Below are 25,314 nucleotides of genomic sequence, written 5' to 3'. Positions count from 1 at the left end.
GTTGTCACACATTTTTGTCCCCGGCTGTATATGTGTTCTGATGCGGAACTGGGGGTAGTTACATTTCATTAGGCTAGTGAAGAAAATCACCATTGTACCTGTTCTGTGGTTCGTAAATGTAGTATAATCCAGACATTTGTGACCCCTTCCATGTACGAAATGGGAAACATTTTAGTTGTTATTTCCATGGGCCCTCTAATTTAAACTTGGGCTAGCAAAAGTCAAAGACATGTGTAAAGGCAAGAAAAATAATGCGGCACTTAGTTTGCCTTAGCCTTTGCCACGAGAAAGAAGCAGATTTCCTAAGAGTTCTCGAGCTGTGTGGCTTCTCGGCATTGGGAGCTGATGCGTGTCTCGGTAAGACAAAAGGAATGCCGGAAGCTGATGAGGGTTTCCTCTAGACCGTGTCTAAGCAAACTTAAGAAAACCTTGAGACTTGACAGGCCGCTGGTTACCTCACTATATGCCTGCTGGCGAAGTTGCCAAGATACCTGAATTGGCCCGGCCTGGCCCATTAGCTTTGAGTGCTGGAGCCATCCTGCAGGGATGGTTTCCCTCGTACAGCAGTTGTGCTGCTTATGTGTTGTTTAGATAGCTTGGCTGAGAAGTCATGTGTGTAGAAAGGAGTGTGAATAGGAGTTCAAACTTTAGATTGTGAGAATGCTTGAGTATTTAGAATTTTTGTTTGTCATTTTGAATTTTTTAGAGTTTGTTTGTACGCTTGCACAGAATTTAGGTTATATTTCTATGTTTACTTCTATTTTCAAAGCTTCCAATGAAAAAGAGTTTGAATGAAAAAACAATTGTGCGTGTTTATTAGACCCGGGCTTCATTATTTTTGACATCATTTATGTGACAGCCACCTAACCTAGCTCCCCCATGGTTCTTCCAGCATTTTCTTCTTTTTTTTTTATGAATTTACAGATGTTTTTTGAAATTCCCCAAAGGGGAACTTAATTTCCATCTACGGCGCCATAGCTAGTGACTGTATTTTGTCAGGTGATTACTGATGGATTAATGCAGTACTTCGATTTTCTCTTGTGAAGCATTCCAGCTAGAAGTGTAATGAAAGGAGTTTACAAAGTCTCTGGAAAATCCTTGGAAGAGAAGAAAACTACGAGTCACCCTGTAGAAACATTTCTTTTTCTATCTATCAGAATCATAAAAATTCAGCTTATAGGAAAAACTGTTCGGACATTTAGTGAACAGACTGACAAGTGTCCACCAAATGTTCTGGATGTATCTGTAAATGCAGGGTTGTAATTATGTTGAATCTTCATGGGTAATGTCTAGTATTGCTCACTACCTTTAAAATAAACCAAAGTGCCCTACCTTTTTTATTTTAGAACTGGAAGCTGGGGTGTTCATGTTGCCATAGCATAGGCACTGGTTTAAACATGCAAGAAATTTGAAGGATGTGGTAGTTCAAATTATTTTTAACAATTTATAATCAAGAGGCTGCATTGGTGGAGCCTACGTATAGAAAGGAGTGAAACTCGTATCCTGGCTCTGTGCCTCAGTATAATCTCTGCAAGAGGCACTTGCACCCTGTCTAATTTTTCTTTTGGTGTATTTCGGCTTGCAGGTGCTGGCGAATCTGGAAAGAGTACAATAGTGAAACAGATGAGAATACTCCACGTCAATGGTTTTAGCGAGGAGTAAGTATATTTGGAAGCATTTTAACCTCTTGAGTGTTAACCTCAGGACCGTATCAATGTTAACCAATCTTCAGAACACCCCAAAAATTTTCTGTACCATTACCTACAAAAAATCTGGATTTTTTTTTTTTTTAATGCTGCCATGTTTTAAAAAGGTTGAAAGGAATTTCAAGGTGTAATTTTGTGATTGAAACATGTAGCAACATGCTCCGAGGTAACACTGACCAAAACCTAATCCAAACAGGTGGTTTGTTGTCCTGCAAATGTATAAATAGTGAACCATAGTGAACCTCTTTGCACTGGCAGTGCCATCCATAGTTGACAAAGAGAAAAGAAATGTGCCTTTGCTATGTTTATCTCCTGTCTTCCTGCACCAGAGACCACAATGACATTCTCTTGGATTCTTTGTGCATGTTTCGCTTTCGCTGGTTTTTGTCAGTTTTTACAGGCTATTTTGGAAACTAACGTTCATCTGAAAATTTTTGGAAAAAATTGGTCACTCACTGTATTAAGCCACATGGGTGAAAAACGTCAATTTAAAAATGTTTAGGACTGTCTTTTTATCTATCATTTGTAAAGCAATATTGCATGAATCTAATCTTTGAATTGATGTGCGTGTATTACGGATTTCTTTCCATGTTCAATGTAGTTTTACAATGGGGTTCAACAATGATGCTGTATCCCTGTGAGAGCAGGCTTGATACCATTTTTGCTGGAGGTTTTGCTTCATCAGTGCCACTCGATGAAAATCGACCCCTCCTAAAGCATCTTGTATTTTCAATGCTTGTTGCCAAATCTGCTCCTTGCACCAGTTGCTGAACCCATGTCCCATGCCAGTTTTCAGGTGTTGAACTCGTTAATTTTATTAGTTGCGAGTACACAAACATTTGGCACCTGCAAATAGGATTATTAATAAATGTTGTGCCTCGTGACCTGATGTTATGAGAAGGACATGGTAGGTGCCCTTTAGTGGAAGTCTTTATGCACTTTCTGTCATAGCACCCTTGTGGTACAACTCGAAAAAAGACAAATTTTAAATTTTGGCTATGCCAGTCTTGTCGCAGTTTTCATAGAGCAGGACTGCACAACATGCGACCCTCTGGCCGCATACAGCCCGCCAGTAGTTTTTCTGCGGCCCGTGATGCCACTTAAACTTGAGGTAATTAGCCCAAAAAGCGTCGAACCCAATTTCGTTAAAAAACAAACTAAATCGGTTTAAGATAACATGTAGACCCTTTTTCTGTTTACAAACAGGCCGTCTCTTGGCTCCCTAGGGACTTCTGGTTGCTCACTTTCAGCAGGCCTTCTGAGACTGTCGATGTAAAAATTTTTGGGACAATGAAGCTCTACCAAAATCACGAAGTTGGGGATTTAGCGAGGTCCTTATGTTGGTCTATTCAACATATAAGAGGGGATTGGTCATCTTACAGGAGTAATAAGAAATGTTCAGCAAATCTCTTGCTGAAGGCTCATTCACACACTTGCAACCGAGTAGGACCGTCTGAGACGAGACCGGTTTTTAAGCGTCTTGCGACTGCTTAGGACCTGCTCCGCAGCAGCGCATTTGTTCTTACGCCGTCGCAAGAGGCTTAAAAACCGGTCTCATCTCAGCCAGTCCTACTCAGTTGCCAGTGTCCTTTAGCTAACCACCGGTTTTTTAGCTAACCACCTGGAGAACTAATCATGAAATATTTCATGAACATTACAAGGAGCGATGCTATGGTGGGGATTGTTTGTCCTCTCATTTGGCTGGAAGTTCCCGTGGATGTAGATTGCCAACAGCTTCTCCTTTAGGCGCTTTTTTATACTTGCATCATCACACGCCATAAAGTCATTCACAAACATATAATACCTACACAAAAAGAATAGCTTCAGTGGGTTTCTGTTGGTCACAACATGCTGGAAGTGTGGTTTCGTAGTACCAAGGGCAAGTTATACTTGAGCTGATACAAACATTAGATAATCATAAAGTTTTATCTTCCAAACTGAAGCAATTGTTTTTACTTGTCTGGTCATTTTGCAACTTGCAAAACTTGCAGAAAAATGGGTCATCATAAGGGGTGGGAATGCTACTCGCTCTACCCCACAAAATGGAAAATCTTTTGCCCCGAGTGATTGTCCAGAATATAGCTTTTACTTTACTTTAGTTAGCCCCACAAAAGCCATGAGAGTTTCATTGCAGAAGGAAAACATTGAATACGCCCGAGCCCTCCCGATAGGTCACCTCCCAAATACAGAATTTCTCGGATACATCCGAATCACAAGGCACTTTCTTTTGAGTGCTTATGCCTCTTTTTTTTAATTTATTAGAAAATGGAGAACCATTTTATAGCATTCATCGGTAGATATGACATTCTGCAATGTGTTATCAAAACAGAGACTAGCCCTGATGATTCTGGACATTGTCGGACTGTTGACAACAAAAACTTTGGTGGCCCACAAGGTTCTAATAAAATTTGGTTTGGCCTGCACTCTATTTTAGTTGTAAAGCCCTGTCATCTGGGTTCTCCCCACAGTAGGCTGCGGTGGTTTTTCCGCCCAAGACTTTGGCTATCTGTCCACCCCTACTATGTCCAACCCACTTCAGTATTTTGCCTCTGCTGAACAAAACTATCCCGATTTCAGAAATGCACGACTCCCCAGATTGTTGTGTTTGGCAGACTTGTGTGGCACTACAGAACAGAACTGCATAACCGCTGCAAACGAAGTTACTGCTGTGCGGCAGAGAGTGCAAAGAACAACAAAAGTTGCAGTAATCGACCCCTCCTCCTCCCCTCAGCGCACTGAAAATTGTCAGATGTCTTGATCTCAAGAATTCCTAGGGAGAACCCTGCCTGTCTTGGAGGTTTTCTTGTTCACCGACTACATTATGTGCAAGCTGTTTCCAGGAGTTATCCTCAGTGTGTGAGGCAGACACAGATCAAGGATAGAAAGTTTTTTGGGGACTAAAACAAGCATAAAGTTTATTGATTTGTGTTCATGAAATAGATTTTGCAGTTTGTTGCTTCCAGCTGTCTCACTGAATGCACTTTTGACTAGCGAGTGGTTTAGTAAATTATAGTCCTATCCAAAAGTTCTTTCACTTGCCCAAAGCTGCAAGTGGCACAATATATACTTGTGCAGTGCACATCGATTTGTAAGTGGTGCGGGACCCTGATGTCCTATTGTTACCAATTGGTTGATACCACTGGTACCTTGCAGGCTTCATCACATTTGAATTTTATCTTGCAGAGAGAAGAAACAAAAAATAGAAGATATCAAAAAGAACATACGAGATGCCATCCTGGTGAGTGTCCCATGTTTTTCGTTTCCTTGATGTGTGCCGAAAGGTGCATTCGGCTGCCATCCAGTGAGCGAATCGGTAACTATTGCCGTTGGCGGTGGGTGGGGTCAGACTATCACAGGTGCCATGAGTACGCTGGTTCCTCCAGTTCAACTACAGAAGTCCGAAAATCAGTGGAGGGTGGACTACATCCAGGATGTAGCCAGCTCCCCGGACTTCGACTACCCTGCCGTGAGTCGTCGTTTCCTTCTCGGTGCAGCCGCCAGAGGTTTCTGCATATAGATGAGCGTGCTGTGTTTACAAGCGGTCGGCACGAGCACAGTGGTTGGTTTTTGGAAGGCAGTCACTATTTCAACGCCCGCCATTAAAATAATTTTCTGTGTTATTTTCACGTCCATGACATCTTTCTTGAAGACACAAAAATGTTTGTTAAGAGTATTTTGACGTGCCCTGTCAAAATAGTTGCCGCAATATTTTGATATTTCCCGAATTGCATTCCTAACCTTTTACCTTGTTCGTCTGCACTGGCCAAAAAACATCAAGGAGGCTATGTTTGTATTCACACTGTATTTGATGTCCCCATTGTTTAGTAGCCACCCCACACTAATCATATACAGTAAAAAAAAAAAAAAAAACTGTCGGGGCCAGATGCAAAGTGAGACTTTGTATCCAAACCATGCAAAGAAGCGCTCACATAAAAGTGGAGGCAGAAAAGCCATTCTGAACTCTCCACGGAATGTAATGTATAGGCACTTATAGTTATGTACAAACAAGATAGATATATTCAGGTCGACTGTGTTGTGGGATCTGTTCTGTAAAATTTATGCGAGATTGCCTGCTGAAAATATGTTGCCTGTTCGAAGCGGAGCCCAACATTGCCACTGGGCAATCGTTCTCACTGTCAATTCTTCTGGTCGCGCTGTCACCTCCGAAAGTCACCTCGGTGGCTCTGAGGCACAGCGCCGGCTTACAGGTCCCCAGGTGTCCGCAGTCTGATGGAGACTTGGTGCAGAGAAGGCGTCGTGTAACCGAGATTCAGTTTGCACATCAAAAGATCCCCAGGTGGTCAACATTAAAGGGGTCATGAAACAAATTTTGGGCTAGGATAAATGAATTTAGGTTGGGATTTTACTAATAGCATATCGTTTAGTGGGCCAAAAGATAGAAGGTAGAAAGTCAAAAGCCTGTTTTTCGGTACGAAAATTTGAAAACATTGCGGACTATTTCGTACCTCCTTCCCTTTGAAAGCTCTCTGCCTTTTCGCTGTGATACATCTGGTACCAAAAGCATGTCACATGACGCCCGACCTCAATATGTTCCCTTCGCCCCTAAGCTGACAGTATGGTGGGAGCTACACACTTGCCGGACCGATTATCCGCCTCCCTTTCATCACCTAACCCCATTCTCTGCACGTTTGTATGCGTGAGGGAGCGTGATCACGTGGCAAAAAATAGAAGTGTGGCTGGCCCAACGAGCACATAGCCTCCACCGCACTGTCAGCTTAGGGGTGAACAGGGTGAGGAAAGCAACTTTTATCCATATTTTGAGCGCTGGGCTAATCTTCTAGGGGTAGAATGGCGATGTCCGGGTACACAAACGAGAATCCGAGCAAGAGGGGAGTTCCTTCTTTCCCTCTTCTTGAACTCTGGTACCCTGTGCGATTTGTGAGTTGAGGAAGAAAGCTAAGTAGGAAAAAGTTGAAAAATCATTTCATGGCCCCTTTAATCCCCAGTCCTTTGCTGCGGTGTGCTAGATGTCCTTTATTGATTTGGCATGTAAAACACCCAAATTTGACTAAGCCGCCTCATCCCCCCCCCCCGCCCGCCTTAAAAAGAAAAAAAAAAATTCTTGGCTACGTTATTGGTCAGCATTGTCAAAACTCTTTTGACAAGGAATGTCAAAATTATTATGCAACTATTTTGGCAAGCATGTCTTAGGGAATGGACGTCATGGACATGAAAATAATGTTCAAGTTTATTTTGATGGTGGACGTTGAAATAGTCATTGCCTTCTTGCAACAGCAAAGCTACAGTGTATGCTGTGACCCACGCTCGTGCCTTCTGCTTGTTAGTGAAGAGTAAGCTTGTTTATAAGCCCACCATGTTTGCAAATGACAGGATAGGTGTAGCAGCACCTAAGTAAAAAAAAAAAAAAAAAGATAGCTTTCAATATTTTTGGCCATGCTATATACACTCTTTTCAATTGTTCTCTTTCATTAGTTTCGGTTGCGCTGAACTAAGTCAAACCTGTCCTCCTGTTATGAGTATTTTTTTACAGTCACCTGTAAGCGTGCCGAAAGTTCCACTGCATTGGCATTCATTTTATCATGCATGTGGTAGCATCATGGGGAGGCAAATTAGCTCTCTGAGCACGAGACTTAAAGGGGCACTGACACATCAAAATCATATTTTTTTTTTATTATCCGAAACGATTGAAAACGATGCCGGGACATTACCCTCAAAATTTGAGATTTGGGAATTCAGTATTCGTGAAGTAAAAAAAGAATTTCCAAATGCCGAATTCGAAGTTCCCGCGCGATCGGCGCCGGTGCCTTGACGTCAAAAATTGAGGAGACCTGAGAGTCATCTTCCTTTCACCACTCCCTCCTGTTGCCATGGCGACCCAAAGCGAGGAGGAAAGGAGCGAGCGGTGGCGTTCCGGAGGACCGGTTTTGAGCGGTGTCGCCTGTTTTCCGTTGGAGGATACAAATCCAGGAGACGGCACCACAACGAACTCCCGATTTTTGGTATTTCAAAAAGAAGGGCCGTAGTGCGTTCGCAATTGCGTTAAAAAACATGTTTTAGGATTGCCGTAATGAAATGTTATAGAGATGTCGCCTACAAAGCTTCTAAATTTCCTGATTTTTGACGTCACCGATCAAAAGAAGCGAGGAGGCGAGAGGCGGGAAAATCAAACGCCAAAAATAAAAAGGCGCGCGCGCGCGCGGGAAAATTTTTTTTCGCGATGCGGTTTTTTTTGCGTGTCTATGACTACAACTTGCATCGTTTTAGACAATAAAAATAAATACGACCTTTGGGGTGTCAGTGCCCCTTTAAGGCCCGTTCACACTCTTGCAACCGAGTACGACTGAGAGAGACGAGTTCTCTTAAAACTTGTTAAATGTTTTTAAAATAAGGGAAGAAACTGGCATTGTGGCGCCATCTATGCGGTGACCCTGGAACTGCATTTCACAAGAGCGAAGGTTTTGCGGGATTTCCGAGGTCAAATGTGCGTAATACCCATAGAAAGGCTCGTTTATAACATTGACAAAAGTTTTTCGAGCCAAGAAAGAAAGGATAATGCGCGAGAAATAAAAAAAAATATGCCGGACCGCCGAGTTTACACTACTTCCCAATAGATGGCGCCAGTGTGTTTTCTGGTTTAAGAAGTTGTAAGGAACCTAGGTTTAAGAGGTCGCAAGAGTGTGAACGGGCCTTAACGCCGTTGCCATACCAGTGCCACTAAGGGGGCATGTGTACCATGGAAGCATGCTCACTGCACACATGCTAAAGGAATTTTTAGTGTAAAAATAAAAAAAATAAACGGTGCCTTTTTCTTTTTTTGTTCTCTTACAGAATAAGTTAGTGGTCCAATTGTGGAGTTTTTTATTTTCCAAGTTTATCTTCAGGAGAAATCTGGGGGTATTTTCTGATCTTTACTTCAGTCCAGGCATTCAGTTTTTTGGGGTTTCTGGTTTAGGCTAGGTTGTATAAGATGAAAGCGTTCGCATAAGCAAAACGAGTTTTTACAAACATATATAATTTCTATGATGTAAATATTACCAGACTTTAAGAGAATTAGTCAATACTTTAGCAATGCACATCATGTTTCATCACTGTTATTTTTGTCTGGTAGTTGTCTTTCACTGGCTTCTACTTGCAACGACTGAATAACCTCGGCAGCCGTTCCTTTTTGTGAAAAGCCGTTAACTGCGGGCAACGAGAAAGCTTCAGGTCTGCGTGTTAATTTCCTAGCGAGTGCAGCCTATTGACCGATATAGCTCACACGGCAAACACTTTGTTTATTAGACATTCTGGTGGGTCTTGCAAATACTGAAGATCCAATCCATAGGCCCTCTAACAGAGTAGTCATGGTGTCATAATCTTTCTAGAAACAGGCTTGCAACCTCTGCACACATTGTGCATCACAAGCAGTAGGAATACCAAGTTCCCTCCTGCTTGTGGTTCTTGTTCAGCGTAATAGTAAGCAAAAATCATCCCAATTCAGAGGCCACATGTAACAACCAGGTGTCTGCATTTAGTTTATCATTACTTGAATCAGTTTACTAACTACATTCTATCACATTACATCTTTGGACACAGATTTTGGGCTGATACAAACAGAAGGACAAGACATAGGGAGGCCCAAGTGAGGGTCGGTGCAAATGCTAGATCGACGATCACGGGACATGGACGCCATTTAATTGCTAAATTTTGCTGGGAGTCTATGGGGCAAAGAGTCGTTTTCTTTCCTAACTCAGGTCATAACAGCCCATTAAGGTGCTTGGAACAAGGTATAAAGGATTACTTTTCCATAGCCACCTGTTTTGTTGCAATAGGTTAAGTATTTTTTTAATGCGAAAAATGGTAAATTCCACCATCTTGGACGTTGCTGCTTGTCTGGCAACCCTGCTTTCTCCTCTCGACCTTTGCAACTCTCGGAGCGAGAAGGAAGCGAGAGAGGCTGCGCCAAGGCGCTCGTTGCTTGCAATGGGAGGCGAGAGGAGGAAAGGCGCTTGGAGCAACAGAGTTGCAACAGAGCGGGCGCCTACTCTCGTGCAGGCAACACTGGCGCATATCCTTTCTGGAATCCTCTCCCTCAGGCGCCGCCATTAAATTGCAAACGCTCTCCAGGTTTTGAGTTGCGCCCACCCTCACTAGAGCCTCCCTAACAAGACATCATGAATGTTGCCTTGCTCATTTTTGCCTCCACCCTCCGAGGTTACGATGTCTGGGCTATCGTCTCCCCACAGCTCAATCAATGCCTTACCTTGATTTTATTGCTTGAGGCACGAGCCCATTTTTATGAAGCTGCTGTTTTTAAAGTAGTACCCTGTTGTTGCACACTAGCTGGTACAGTTTTTGTTAGTGACGATTTTGCCCTTGTACTTTCTGAGTTGACTCGCTCTTGCGAGGACATTCGCATATTTTTGGTTTACAGTGTTGCAGCCTTCCTTGACTGGGTGCATTAGCAACACATGTCATTTGGATCTTGCAGGAGTTCTACGAGCACACGGAGATCCTCTGGAAGGACAAGGGCGTCCAAGCTGCATTTGAACGCTCAAACGAGTATCAGCTAATTGACTGTGCTAAATAGTAAGCCTCTTTCTTTGCATTTAATGTTGACCTGTTTTTAGGTGCAAACAGATAAAAAGGGTCAAGTTATTTGGGTCCTTTGAATGTTGCAAACACCTTAGTGGCTCGAGTTCCACTAGAATGTTTCCCCTTGAAGCCTGCCAAATCCTTCATATAGTCTCAGTGGTGCTATGAGCTGTGTATTTTGGTGTTCAGACCAATTGCTAATCTGGAGAAACGTGCTGGACAACAGAGGAATATTGTCAAATGACCACTTGCATGCAACTTCCTGTCTGATGCCATACCTATCTTGGAACCCTGTTTACACTCCTTGGGAAATGAGGTGTCTGGGCTACCGAATTGCTGTTTGCATGTCACCATTGTCTTACAGAGTGTCCACAGTACTTAGGTTTTTTACTGTCGAAATTTACAGTTTGAGCATATTTTTTTCAGAGTTTGAGTTTCTCTAGTGTTTTAATACTGTATTACTGATATAACTGATAGTTAAATGTGTAAAAGTTGCATGCTGCCAACATTATAAGCGCTGCTTAGCATGCACAACTTTTAGCAATCTTCTGCACTTGGGTATCATCAAAGCTAGCATACATTAATGTCTGCTTATATTGGCTGGCACCTTTTAAGTGTAAGGGTTGTTGATATTTTAATAGTATATATACATATATAAAAACAGATAAAGGACTCCGAGCCAAAGCGCTGGCCTACCAAAGCGCAGGTGCCAGGTTCAAATCCCAGCTTAGGTGCCCGCAATTTGATGGAGGTTTATTGCAGAGGAGGCGCCGTGGTAACCCAGATTTTGGTTGCACGTCAAAAGAACCTTGTGGTCGAAAGTAATCCTCAGTCCCCTGCTGGACTTGCCAGATGTCCTTTTTTGGTTTGGCACAGAAAACTGCCCAAAGCTTTGACATACAAAAAGCAGATGAATTACTCTAAACAACTTAATTTTCGCGAGGACCTCGCGCATCGCTTACAATTCGCGAAAAATAGGTCCCGCGAACAATTCCGGTAAGATGTAAACACATTGGAATCTATATTGAGATCTCACCGCGTCGCGAAAATCAGAAACCGTGAAATTATTCTAAAACTTCAGCTTTGACCTAAATCGCAAAATATTGAGCCCGCGAAAAATAAGTCGTTTGCAGTAATTGGTTATGCTTGTTAGGCGTGTCCACATTTATTTCTGCACACCTACTTTAAGATGCAATTTATGCTTCGTGCAAAATTTACTTGAAATTGCTTTATGCTTTTCCAATCTCTTGCCTGGATATTGGTCATTTTGAGAAATGTCTTCTGTAAAGGAGAAAACAAGGTTTCATATTGGGGGACAGCTATCAAACTGGCAAGATGTGACTAATGTTTAAACTCCAGACGTGTGGTTTGAGGGTTATGAAGGCGAGCAGTCTACACCATGGGTAGAGCCCTGCATATCTGCGGATATCCGTAGTAAACTGGCGGATGCGGATAAAAATTAGACAAATTTTGGCGGATTGCGGATCGGATGCGGATGTCAGGGGCTGCAGATGCGGGTACCCGCGGATCCGAATCTTTATTTTTGCCCGGTGGCATTCAGTTGGTCGACTGACGTTTCATCTACAGATTGTTTCGTCGACATGCGACGTTTGATCGAAAGGCTTCTCGTGTTCGTTTTATCGAAAAACCTAAGGCGTTTTGTCGCACACAACCCTGCTATTTTCGTAACAAACTTTTTGTGTCTCGCCTGGATTACAGGAGGAAGGGGGGCATGGTTTGGTTAAGCACGCCTTAGTGAATCGCGCTAGCTTTTAGCAGCTTAGTGAAGAAATGCGTTGTTGACAAAACGTCGCAGGGGCATGTGCCCCCAAAACGTACAGGGTCGACGAACTGGGTGTCCATGAAATGTATGTCCATGAAAGGTTGTCCACGAAACTTATTTCCACAAAACGCGTTTCGAAGAAACGATAGGGATCCTGAGAAAGATCTGATTCTCATTGAAGATTGCTTCAGTTAGTGCGTTCCATCTCGTCAAAAATGCTATCTATAGAAGAAGTAAAGAATGCAGGGTATCAATCGTCCCGAGAAAGCTAGTACATTGGCAGGGAAAGAGCGGAAAACTTTCTCCGGGCAAAGGAACCCTCAAACGTACAAGTCACAAGAAAGTAGAAGAAACCTCCTCCTCTCTGCAAAGAGTAGTGTGGTCATGATTCTAAAAACAAAAGAAGTGTCTCGACAGCGCGCGCGTGGCGCCACGGTTTGTAAAGTTTCGGAATCAATAGTGCACGCAAATAGGCAGCCCGTAAACTGCCTGTGTGTTTCCTTTTTGTATGCTTAGAGTCCTAGCCAAAAAGTCTGGTAGTTCATATTCGTCCAACTACGACGCCAGGGCACGACGCCAGGGCGTTGTAGCCGGACGAATATGAACCTCTGCAGACGTGAAAGTTTAGGCAGTTGGTTGAGTGTACAGAGCCAAAGATGCAAAAACATTCTGTGCAGTGACATGTTACTGTGATCTCAGTGTGGCTTATTTAGAGTGGGTCCGAAATTCTGATAGCGCATCCTAGTTGCCAGGCTCCTAGCGGTGGTGGCTAGTTTGGTGACTCTCTGCCCCCTTGTAGAAGATGCCAACACCACCTCGCGGTCACCAACAAAGCTCTCCCATAACGTTCCGGAGAAGTTTCGTAACCAAAAGCATATTGAAGGGCTCTATAGTCGGTGTCAAGTTGAGAGTTCAGAGGAAACTCCTCCCACCCCGTTCCACTTTCGCAGAATGAACGCTGCAGAGGAACGACTTCCTCTCCAGCATTCGCAGGGTTCGTACAGCTCCTTCAAGTCCTTGAATACCTGGGATTTTGATAAAAGCCTTTCAAGGGCTCTATAATCTCGTTGAAACTTGCGATGTTCCTTGTATTCCTTGAACATCCAGAAATAATGACATGTTTTTTTGCAAATCATAGCGGTTTGAGAGGTTCACTCGCTTCTCTTGACTCTTCTGAGCTGTGGTGATACATTTAGTAGTGTGCAAGAAAATTGCGGGAGAAAAGCGCTTGCCCTGTTGCACTAACAGCCGACAGAGATGCATACTTTTTGTTCCGCTAGATGCATTGCCATCGGACTTTGGCCCACTGGAGAAATAGATTTTTTTCTCTTAAATGTGCCTGCTTTGTGCACAGAATGCATATCTGACAATTTTAATTAGACTAGGATTGCATCTCACAGTTTTTGTCGCAAAGCCGCCAACACTCGCGTAAATTGTCATAATTGTGTCATGCATCATGCACCCGTTTTAAAGGGGTGGTGCAACGATATTCAATTGGACTGTTTTTCACTTTACACTAGCTTACTGGCACTAGTGGGAGTCAAGGATGCTCGCACGCAATGCCACTGACCAAGAAACTTCTTTGTTGCACTGTAATTTTGAGGACAAAACTGAGCGCTTTCATTCAATCTTTCCTTCGCAAAACCTGATGACGTAGCTAGGCGGTAGCAGTACCACCCAGTGACGATATTTGAATGCGGCACATAGATTGGACCCGAGCATTGCGTGGGCACTCGATTTGGGCTCGTGATAATTTGGGTAGTGTCCTGTGTCCAATCGCTGCAATGACAACAGCCGAATCATAACAATGTCTGGAACTCAGCGCGTGTCCTGTGCCTTGCCAACCCCAGCGCATGGTTATGATCAACATTGGCGGCATATAATCGGCTCCAGATCACGTGGCCGCTTGTTCTGGGTACGAGTTGAGGGAGTGAACTCTGCTCGTTTTTCTTTGTTTTTTTCTGCGACTTCGTTTGCGTATGGTGAAAAACGAACGGGTATTACGCAGGTCATTAACGTTGGGGATCCGTTCTAAGCGGTATTTCCGCAAAATACAAAAATCGTTGCATCGCCCCTTTAAAGGGACACTTCAACAAAATTTGAAATGCACCCCGTCGTGTTCAGAAATGGGCTGAATATTATCCACAGTATCCAGAAATAACAATCGCACGTTTGTATTTTAAACCTGATGGGCTGTATTTTTTTTGTTATAAACGGACCCACTCTGGCAAGCACTAGGAGAGCAGCCGGCGGAGAGCACGTGACATCCAGCGCAATCGTGACGTAGCCTACCTCGGGTCGAGCAAAGCTGCGGGGAGGCTGACGTCGACAGGATGATTTTAAGTGACGGGTTAATCTTCTATAATCTTGTAGAGAGAGAATAGCGATGTCTGGGCAAGTCTGGGGCACACAAAAGAGGGTCCTGGTGAGAGGGGAGTTCCTCCTTTCCCTCTTCTCTGGTGGTGGCCGGAGAGCTGACAGGTTGACGTCAGGTGCAAGGCATGTATTGTTCTAGGCAAGACAGGCATCGTCACTACCTGTCAATGTTCCTAGACAGGCATTACAAATGAGACTTCAGCGACATCCACCAGGTGCCATTCGCTAATCGTTTAATCTGTTTTAAAATTCCTTTTCGTGTCTTTCAACAAGAGATTGGGGTGTCCGATGTTATACTGCTCCCTGGGGCACATATAGACCAAGAAATAAGTGCCGACATTTCGTTGTAGTGCCCCTTTAAAGGGTGCTTTAATCCAAACTCATGCAAGGCATTCTGTGTCATCGTCATTTTTGCTCAGTGTTGCCTTGAATTTGGTCCTCTCATGCCCTTGAAATCTTTAAAAGGTCCTTGAATTTTTCTTAAAAAAAAAATTGTGTGAGCCCCAATTCGCTCTGCTAAAGTGGAAAGAGGTGGGAGGAGTTTCCCCTGAACTTTTAACCTGTCACCAACTAGTATAGTAAAAGTAGCAACTTGCGCAGCTTACAAGGGTCGACGATATGGCTGAAGTGAACGATTTGAAGAGTTCGCTTTGGCCAGAGGTATAGGTGTCGGGATGTTGCCACAATGAGGGAGTCTGCTTAATTGTGTCACGTTTGTCTGAAGGAATTGGCTGTTTGCATGCAAAGTGCCGGTTTTCTTTGCAGACTTTGAACATTTTGCCTTATAAGTGGGGTGTGTATTTCCAGTGTTTATTAATGAGAAAAATCTGTGGATGTTTCTTGATGTATATTTTTTTAAACCTCTGTATTTTGATGGGACAACTCGTAGCAAGGCCAAAAATGGTGATTATCAATGAAAAAAAAAAAAAAAATGAGGCTCTGTACGCCCTTAGCCAACTTGAATTAATGCTGCCACAGCGGGAGTAATTAAGGTCCATTATTTTGAAGGCGCTCAATGGGCATGTCAAATGTTGAAGACTTTTATTTGTAGCCTCAGCACTTTCAGTCTCAGAATCGCCAGTTTTTATTATCAAGACTGAGCAAAGATGCACGGAATCCGCGTTTTACTGTGGAAGTGGCAGGATTTTCAGGGTACTTTCTGCAACTGCGAGGTGGACAGAACATATTCACCAATGTTTGTTGTCAAACAAGCTCGGTGCTGCCAGCTATCGGCGTACCCTTGCGCGCTTCTGGTTTTCCTCTTTTTCTTTTGTTTCACATCCTGTTGTTATTTGTGCTACGTTCTACAATGCACGCAGGTTCTTACAAACGTATTACATATAGTTCTCCCGAGGAAAATCTTCTTACCCGATTACTGTGCGTAGTCGACGAACAAATGCACTACCGGAAGTCTACTGGGGCACCAAGTACTGTGGCGCCCTCGTGGTATTAACTCCCACCGAATTCGGTGAATAGTGCACCTGTCAGCTCCCTATCCAGCGAACCCAAGACAGGGTGACGTCAGACCAAACTCGTGGACCCAGAAGCCCTTGAAAACTAAACAGAAAACAATGAATGCATTTCCGTTCTCCAGACAGAGACGCATTCTCTAAGGTTAGTGGCCCTGGGCCACACTGATGCTGGCAGTGTTTTCCAAGAACCACAGCGACCTCTGAATAGACACTGGAAGGATGAGGATCCACAAGATAACATGTTTGACAAACCTCCACGGGGGGAGAGGTTTGAGGAAAATAGCCGTTGCTAAGGGTTCAACGACCAGTGTTTCTCGGTTTGAATCGATTTTGTATCTTTTCACCAACAATTGTTTATCTGTGTTTTTTTTGGTTAAAACTGGAAAGTGCACAGCCTACTTATAAGTGTACTGGTAGACATAGCCAAATTGTGTGCCATGTTTTGAGCACACTGTTTGAGCTGGTGGGGCATGCTGCACCCAGGTGCAGCTTGAGGGTTTTGCAGTGCATAGCCTTGGAAGGATGTGAGGGGAAGCTGGTAATGCAATGCTGCTTCTCTTCTCGCAGTTTCCTTGACAGAGTGGCTACCATTAAGCAGCTGGACTATACACCGAACGAGCAGGTGATGTTTTGTTTCAGTTCTTTTGAGAAGCGTATTGGTTATGTTTGGCCAGCCATTAACATGCTGTATGTTTTCCTTCTTTTAGGACATCCTACGATGCCGTGTATTAACCTCGGGAATATTTGAGACAAAATTTCAAGTAGACAAGGTCAACTTCCAGTGAGTTCTCCTCGCTTCTATGCGTATTGATATGTCTGTAGATCTCGTTTTGTTTTGTGTTGATACAAAGAGATGTTTGAGGTAGATTATCCGGTGCAGCATTCATGCTTAGAAGCTGTTAGCTTCTCATACGATTTGCACTAATTTGAGTTTGTTTGTTTGGGAATTTATTTCTGTGCCCTTGTATGCCTGCATTTTACAGTGTGCCTCTCCCTACTATAACGCCTTCCATGGCGAAAATTGATTTCAGGTGGGGATTGACAGAAATTCAGGAAAAGTATTTTAATTTTTAAATACAAGTACCATACTGAAATGCTTAGCAAGGATTGCCGAAACACCGATATTGGAATATATTAAAAGAATTTGCAAGAATATATTTCAGTGTCAGTATTTTGAAGCAATATGCTTCAAAATTTTATTCAAGTACTCGTGGGTGGTTTTATCTCAAATCGGGCAGGCTAAAAGGGTTTAATTTTTCATTTTCATGAAAAAAAATTATGTTTTGGGGGCATTTCTCAAATGAAGGAGGGCGCAAACCGCACGTTCCCCAGATTTTTTGTTCTCGAGTTACGAAGCGTTGATGCCGCAGTGGCAGAAACGTGTTTTTGCCTGCTGTCGCAGGTCGCATGTTTGACACCCTCTGCTGGCGCTAGCGTTTTTCCTACACCCTTTTAACTTTTTCCCCTCATTTAATAGGTATTACAAAAGATACCTTGATGTATTAAAATATTTTTAGGAATTTGATCGTTTTATAAAAAAAAAAGACAAAATCGTCACTCGGGTCGCTTTTTGGTCAACTTTGACAGGTCATTACTTTGTCTGTACTTAAGGTAAATATTCTTTCTTTGGCTCTACAGAAAGCCCAAAGCAAGCCCATTATAGATATAATAATATCATTATGATCTTTTGACTTTAGCCGCTCCGCTACCTTCACAAAGTACATTGTAAGAAATAACAAAATTAAGTTTGAGGTCAATTTTCTCAAAAACCCCATTTTTATAAATTTTTACTTTTTTAGATTTTGTTAGATATATTAGTCGACTACAAGAAAAAAACAATCTAGAAGTGTAATATTTTGGTTGTATGTCCTTTATTTGAGCTGCAATCGCGTGAAATGTGTGAACATTTTTTTTTTCTCAGTGTTTACATGAAGGTAGCAGAGCGGCTACTCAGCAGATCATAATGATATTACTATATCTATACTAGGCATGCTTAGGGCTTTCTATAGAGCTACAGAAAGAAAATGTACCCATAGTACAGACAAAGTAATGACCTGTCAAAATTGACCAAAAATTGACCTGAGTGATGAGTTTGACATTTAAAAAAAACAAAAACGATCAAATTCTTAAAATATTTGAATATGTCAAGGTATCTTTTAGTACCTTTTAAATTAGGGCAAAAAGTTAAAAGGGTGTAGGAAAGACACTAGCGCCAGCAGAGGGTGTCAAACACGCGACCTGCGGCGGCAGGCAAAAATTTCTGCCACTGCGGCTTCTACACTTCGTAACTCGAGAACAAAAAATCTGGGGATCATGCGGTTTGCGCTCTCCTTCATTTGAGAAATTCCCCCAAAACATTTTTTTTTTTTTGTGGAAATTAAAAATTAGACTTCTTTAGCCTGCCCGATTTGAGATGAAACCACCCACATATATAAAAGTACATTTGAAATGGGCAAAAAAGTATTTGAAAATACAAATGTAATATAGCACTTTACAGAGTGGTACAAATAGTCGTAGCAAGATGAGCCATTTCTCAAGTAGACTAGAGACATAAGCTTTGTATTTAATTGGCCGAAATCTATTAAGAAGACAGCATGAGACTCCTGCTGGTGATCTTACTCTTAAATAGCATCAATTAAAAATAACCAATAACAACAACACTGTTGCGTTTTCAAAATGCGTGTGTATGTGATGGTTTAGGCACACTTTGGTGCCTGTAGAAGCCCGTGGCAAGGTCAGTGGTGCTTTTTATGGGCTTTTTTCTCTAGCATGTAGCTACCAAGAAGATGCATGGCCACAGAGTGTGCCCAGAACCCATTTTCAAATAATGGAGCGTTGGGTATTCACATGCCATGCTCAGTGATTGCTGCCATTGAGCGGGGAAGTGGTGGTGATGAAAGGCTCCCCTCGCAGCATGTTTGACGTGGGAGGCCAAAGGGACGAGAGGCGCAAGTGGATTCAGTGCTTCAACGACGTAACGGCCATCATCTTTGTGACGGCCTGCAGCAGCTACAACATGGTGCTCCGTGAGGACCCCAACCAGAACAGGCTTCGGGAGTCCCTTGACTTGTTCAAGAGCATCTGGAACAACAGGTGCGTCAGTGTGGCCGGCCGCACTTTCCATGTCGTTACGTTAGCAGGCCGTAGTGGATGCCGAGCTCAAACTTCTCTTTTTGTTTCGATTTAATTTCCTTTTTAATGTCAGTCTCCTGTTGGGAACTCGGTGCGCAAGAAAAAACCACTGTGGAGTTTAAGCATAGGACTTGCAGCTGTGCATGCAGCAGAAAGTTAATTTTGCTTATCTTTATTTTGTAATTGCTAAAAATAAAGTACTTTAAAACCCTTTATTTTCGCGGCCCCTATTTTTCGCGAATCGGTCACAGATAACATAATCGCGACCACTAAATTTTGTGAATTTCAGACGCCTGCATTGAAAATCTTAAGGACCGAAATTTTCGCGCGCCCTTAAATTTCGCAAATTCTTCAATTCGCGAAATTCGCGAAAATTGAGGGCTCACGAACATTAAGGGTTTTACAGTATCCTGAAAAGCAGTTTATGTACAGTGTGTTTTTTCTAAACGTGGGCCAAATTGCTCTTGTGAAAACAATGCATCGAGCGTAAAAAGGGTTGATGCCATAGCGGTCTGTGCGGTGATAAAAGTGCTGCACCATACGCGCCAAAGTGCCATTTTTGCTAAGAAATGGCGACGCCTGTGCTGAGGTAAGCTCAAACAAAGCAAAAAATAAAATTTTTTATTTTTTGTCAAATTTAAAATTCAGAGAAGTAGAAGGCAGCGAAACTGGTTAAATATGTATTTCACAACATCTCTACCCACTGTATCGCTTGTTTCATCTTAGGTCAGGGCACAGTCGAAGGTACAATATAGTCACGAACACACATACTTAAAGCGCAAATATAAGGTCATTCGCTGAGCTTGATTGGTTTAGCCAATGAAAGAGCACATACAGATAAATGACGAATACCATGTTATGCTTTTGACACTGTTTGATTGGTCCCATTGGCTTGTAGCCTTGCCTGCGCTCTGACAATCGCACTGGCCCCGTCATCGTTTGAATTTCCGGTCTATGTCGGTAATGTTGGGAGCCAACAGTCGCGAGAAAAATGGGCAAAATTGTGGGATGGCAGCTACTGCAGTAAGAGAGAACCAGGGTCTTTTACTCCTGATGATATCACATGATTATCCTGTCTACACATGCCTCCATGCTGTAGCTGCAGTGTACCTTGGCACTTGTGCCTCTTGTGTCAGTCTTGACGGCCTAACACCAGCATGCACGCGTCGAGCTTCACCGCTTTGCACTGGAGTGCTAAGAGCAGCGGCTGACATGGGGAGGACATGGGTTCGTGCAATTGGCTTGGAAATAATGCTCAGTACTATAACAGGTCAACCATATTTGGTCTTGACTGTAGGTTGACCTCTAATATTAAAAAGCTGTGCCGAGAAAGGAGAAAAGACGCGGCTATATATTTGAATAAATATGGTAGTCAAGGTAGTTCCCATGCAGCTGTTAATCGAAAGGGCAGCGAATTTTGACTCGACTCTGGTTCAAACGCCCCTAAAGCGCAGTGTCGCTTTTAAAACACAACTAAGTGTTTTCACAAAATTAAAGGAAGATCTATTGGTGGAGCCTTAGGGGATGCAGTAACATGGCCCTTGGGAAATGTTGACGCTGACTCTTTCACTTTCCCCTTTTCGCTTTCTCTTTTGCTTCCTCTATTTCTTGCTGCCTCTTTTTGGCTTCGTTACTGGGTCAGCGTTAGCCTTTCCCAAAGGGGGGACGTGTGTGGTGTTTGCCAAGAGTCATGCTAACGCATTCCCTGAGGATCCACCAATCGATCTTCCTTTAATTTTTACCAATGAAGCGGGCTTGCCGAGCCTGCTTCGCCCAAGCCTCTGTTGCACGCAGACCCGCGTCGGCTTGCCGCTTTTTGCATTGCATTTCGACCAGCCGAGCTAGGCACTGCTTCCGTTCCTCTGTCTCGTTCACCCGCCTTGCACACTTAAGGAGTGGCATCCGCTGCCTGACGCTGCTTTCGCTGTTCACCGGTTTCCCACGCGCGCATTGGCTTCTGCCTTGTGACGTCTCCTCCCTCTCGCCTTTGTTCTTCACTAGTCTCCTCTCTTTTATGTGGCGCACTTCCTTTTGCACTGTTTTGTCTGCAGATGGACGACTTCAGCCTTTCGCTGTCATGTAGGTACTAATGCTAACACATTATTAATTGTAGGTGGTTGTTTTTGCAGTTTACGATATTAGAATCTTGAATTCGGTGTTCGTAAAACTTGGGGACATATTTTTATTGATAGATGTTTTAGCTGATATGCTGACTTTTACCGTCATTGTACAGGAATTATGTTTACAGGCTAATTTAACTGCTGACCATAAAAGGGGGGAGGGAGAGAGAGAGGCTTTATCTCAACAAAAGTGTTGCACTATGCATCATTCTTTAACAATTTTTTAACACTCATTGGGAAGGGAACCTACTCTCTTGTGAGCCTTATTTGTAATAAGGCTATGCTCTCCTTTTGCGTCCTGTCAATTCTTAATACAAAAGGTAATGAGTAATATGCTTCAGTACTGAAAGGAGCCCTCAATCATTATCAGATATGAACTCATCATGAACTCATTTAGTGATGCTATATTATTTTTATTTTCGAATGACATAGTAACAGATTTTTTTTTTTTTTATTTATTTATTATACCTTCAGGGCCGAAGCATTACAGAGAGGGTGGGCAACGGAAGTACGAAAACGCTGAAAATGGTTAGTCCGGCACAGATCATGAATAGTAACTTGTTAGTGCTTCTTTAAAGAGAACAAAATCGCCAATAATCGCAATGGATGAGGGAAGGCCGTTCCATTCACGAGATGTTTTTGGGATGAAAGATTTGAAAAAAGAATTTGATATGGAAGGGGGTATACCAACTTTGCAGCAGTGATCGAGGCGAGATGATACGTAGATGGGGTCACTGATTAGTTGCTCTTTCAAGAGTGAATTGGCATAGTAAATATTCTGAAATAAACAGAGACGGGAGATAGTGCGACGAGTGGAAAGAAAGGGCAGGGAGAGGCTAGCTTTCATGGATGTGACGCTTGATGTACGATGGTAGTTTAATAATATAAAACGTGCTGACCGGTTTTGGATGGCTTCAAGCGCTGATATGAGGCTTTCTGCACCGGGATCCCAGACCGAGCATGCATATTCAAGCTTTGGTCGCACCAGTGTTTTATAAAGTAGTAATTTTAACGATGATGGAGCTAGAGAAAAGTTAAGTCTTAAATATCCAAGCATGCGGTTACTGTTATTAACGATATATTCGGTGTGAGTTTTCCATGATAGGTCAGAAGAGATATGAACACCTAGATATTTGTAAGTTGATACGTTTTCAAGGAGGTTATTTGATAGGAAGTAGTTAGGACAGAGTGCTGCTTTGCAGGAAATCCTCATTGTCTTACATTTCATAATGTTTAGTTTCATGTGCCAAGCATGGCACCAGGAAGAAATGCATTTAAATCAGATTGAATTATGTGTACGTCAGAGTCATTAGTAATTTCACGGTAAACAATGCAATCATCCGCAAATACGCTTATGGAGGAGGAAATGCTAGTAGGTAGGTCATTTATATATATTAAGAATAAGAGGGGGCCTAGGACAGAACCTTGTGGTACACCGGACTCAACGAGGGACGATGACGAGTTTTTGTTATTGACAGTTACAAATTGCGATCTGTTAGTGAGGAAACACTCTAACCAAGATAAGATATATGGATCAATACTGAGTAGGCTAAGTCTGTATAGTAGTAGTTTATGCGTTACCTTATCGAAAGCTTTTGCAAAGTCCAGAAAGATGCAGTCAGTCTGAGATCCACGGTCCAGAGCCGAGTGGAGGTTGTGGGTGTTGGCATCTGCTCCAAAGGAGTCGGTGGCTACTCCAAACCTGCATCTTTCCTGCTATAAATCCTGCTACAAGGGATCAAATGCCACTTCCATCACTCTCTGTGCCAAAGGGACCATTAAGGAAAATTGGCATTTAGTATAATTGAGTAATTAATTGCTTTTCAGTAACTAAATTTTTAAATGTGAATTTTAAAGGCGTGGCTTAATTAAAAACTGGCTGGCCACCCACATTACAATGATATAAGGCACAAACAGAATTTTGAGGCTTTCAAAAACAAAATGCTAAATTTGGACGCATTTTAAGGTATCTGTTTTTCTTTGGAGTGCTTCTCCGTGCCAGCAATCCCACTTCCCGTGGCCAAAACATGGAACATAAGTGCACCGCCCTTCATTGCACCTAGAAGAGGCTAGATGAGGAAGCCTCCAAACTGCTACATTAGGTTTGCTTTTTTAACATAGCTGCCAGCGTGAAGACGCACCTTTCATGCGATGCTTGACAGCGCACACGCATTGCTTTTGCTTGTTTTGGCCACGGGAGGCGGGATCGCTGGCGCTGGGATGCGCTCTGATAAGAAACCGAAACCTAGAAATGCGTCAAATTGAGCAATTTTTCGAAATGCTATAAAATGCTGCTCATGCCTTATATCATTGTAATATGGGTGGACTTCGTAGTTTTGGACGATTCGCATCAAGTTTGTAATTGAAACTGTACTTATAAAGTTAAAGGGCAACTCCAGTCGAAATAGAAACCGAAATAAATGGCTGGTATCGCTTTAGTGGCACGAAATATGATCACAGCCAAATAGTGCAACAAAGTGAAGCCGCATACTCCACTAAAACCAATTTTAAAGGGGACACTACACCGAAAAAAGTTTCTCCCAAAAAAGTTGATTTTGAAAAATGCCACATTTACATCCACCAACATCTAAAGAGTATTCTCAGAAAGTTTCCTTTGTTTATACTGTCTAGTTATTTTTTATAAATTATTTTCAGTCCAGCGATGCTAAAGAGAAGCTAGAGGTTCGAGCATTTTGAATGCGTTTTTCTCCGTTACATTTTTTGGCATAAAGGCGTGGCGTTGGGCCAGCCACACTTGCCACGCTCACGTGGCAAGTGTGGCTGGCCCAACGAGCACGTAGCTTCAACAGCACTGTCAGCTTCGGGATGAACGGGGTGGGGAAAACAACTTTTGTCTGAATTTTGAGCGACGGGCTAATCTTCTAGGGGGACAATGGCTCTGTCCGGCTACACAAACCAGATTCCGAGCGAGAGGGGCCTCCCTTCTTTTCGTCTTCTTTAACTGTTTGGTGGAATGGGCGATTTATGAGTTGAGGAGGAAAGCTAAACAGGAAAAAGTAGGAAAAGCGTTTCATGACCCCTTTAAAGATGTGACCAGCTGCTCTTTAACGTGCGGCAAGCGTTTAGTCATGGAACACTGGCACAGCACCCCCGTGACGTCACATCGCAATGGAGCTGCCGTTGATTGGTTTTACCGCATATTGCAGCACCACGGCGACGTCACGTCGCAGCGGTATGGCTTATGATCAGTGTTGCCATCCTTCTAGCAGATAGTTTCAGTTTTGCCATAGACGCCCAAAACCAGACTTTGAGCTGTGATGTTGATAAAACTACACACAATATCTAAAAAAAAAGTTATACCTTATACTTCAGGGTCACTGCCTTAGACTACCCAATTATACTGAATGCTAATAATTTTCCTTAAAGGGGCCCCGCAATACTATCTAAGCGTCTACCTTTTTTGCGGTTTCCACGTCTCTTGTGGTTCAGGTAACCCAGCGGCCACGGAGACAGTAACTAAATATCAGTGCGTCATATTTTAACCAGACTACACGGAACCTAGCAAAATGGACAAAAGAACTACACGGAAACCTTCTCCTCCTACGGGGGCGCCTCGTAGTGTCGAACACGCGCGGCATGTGACGAAATCGTGACGTTTTTGGCCCTGGTCAGTCGAGGAAAGAGAGCTGCTCAGTTTTTGAACAGCTCTCTCTCCTCGGCTTCACCTCCTTTCCCCGTCTTCCCCTTCCTCCCCACATTCCTCAGTCACCGCAGGTGTGGGAAAAGAGGGGAACAGAAGATCAAGGACATCATGAAGGAGGTTATGTATTTGCTTGTTTTTGTAATTTTAATATACCTATAACTTTTAAAATTAAGTGAATTTCGAGAAAAGAAAAAGTTCACTAAGGTGTACTACTTTCAGTGCGCACAGGTTTGGTGCAAATTAAAAAAAAGAAAACAGCAAAAAGTTGTTGCAGGGTCGTTTTAAAGGGATACTGAACTGAAATTCCGAGCTCACAAAACAGGGCTGGAGCGATAGGTAGAATGCTGTAGAACCCAAAAACACTACTTGTACAGCAATATCTCTAATGAATGGCCATATTTTTGGAAAATAAAGGCGCGATTGAACGAACTCTGCTGACAAGACATATGATGTCATGATTCTCATTCCCTTTCCTCCTCGCTTCGTCTCGTCGAGCTGGTGAACC

General features: G+C 43.0%; 1 protein-coding gene across 4 annotated transcripts in view; it reads left to right on the top strand.

Annotated features, from left to right (window-relative positions):
- LOC115316093 (guanine nucleotide-binding protein G(s) subunit alpha) overlaps positions 1-25,314 on the top strand; it is a 50,032-nt gene that overhangs the window by 2,492 nt on the left and 22,226 nt on the right. For all 4 annotated transcript variants that reach the window (XM_040206694.2, XM_040206695.2, XM_040206692.2 and 1 more), the window contains exons 2-8: positions 1,586-1,658; positions 4,890-4,944; positions 5,053-5,172; positions 10,159-10,256; positions 16,461-16,515; positions 16,601-16,674; positions 18,807-18,986. In XM_040206694.2, the coding sequence (XP_040062628.1) occupies positions 1,586-1,658; positions 4,890-4,944; positions 5,053-5,172; positions 10,159-10,256; positions 16,461-16,515; positions 16,601-16,674; positions 18,807-18,986 (655 nt within the window). The remainder of the gene's footprint in view (positions 1-1,585; positions 1,659-4,889; positions 4,945-5,052; positions 5,173-10,158; positions 10,257-16,460; positions 16,516-16,600; positions 16,675-18,806; positions 18,987-25,314) is intronic.

Source organism: Ixodes scapularis, unplaced genomic scaffold (assembly GCF_016920785.2).
Source record: "Ixodes scapularis isolate PalLabHiFi unplaced genomic scaffold, ASM1692078v2 PGA_scaffold9__187_contigs__length_104089568, whole genome shotgun sequence".
Lineage (NCBI taxonomy): Eukaryota > Metazoa > Arthropoda > Arachnida > Ixodida > Ixodidae > Ixodes > Ixodes scapularis.
The sequence above is the reverse complement of the archived record's forward strand: the minus strand, read 5'-3'. Positions and strand labels throughout refer to the sequence as shown.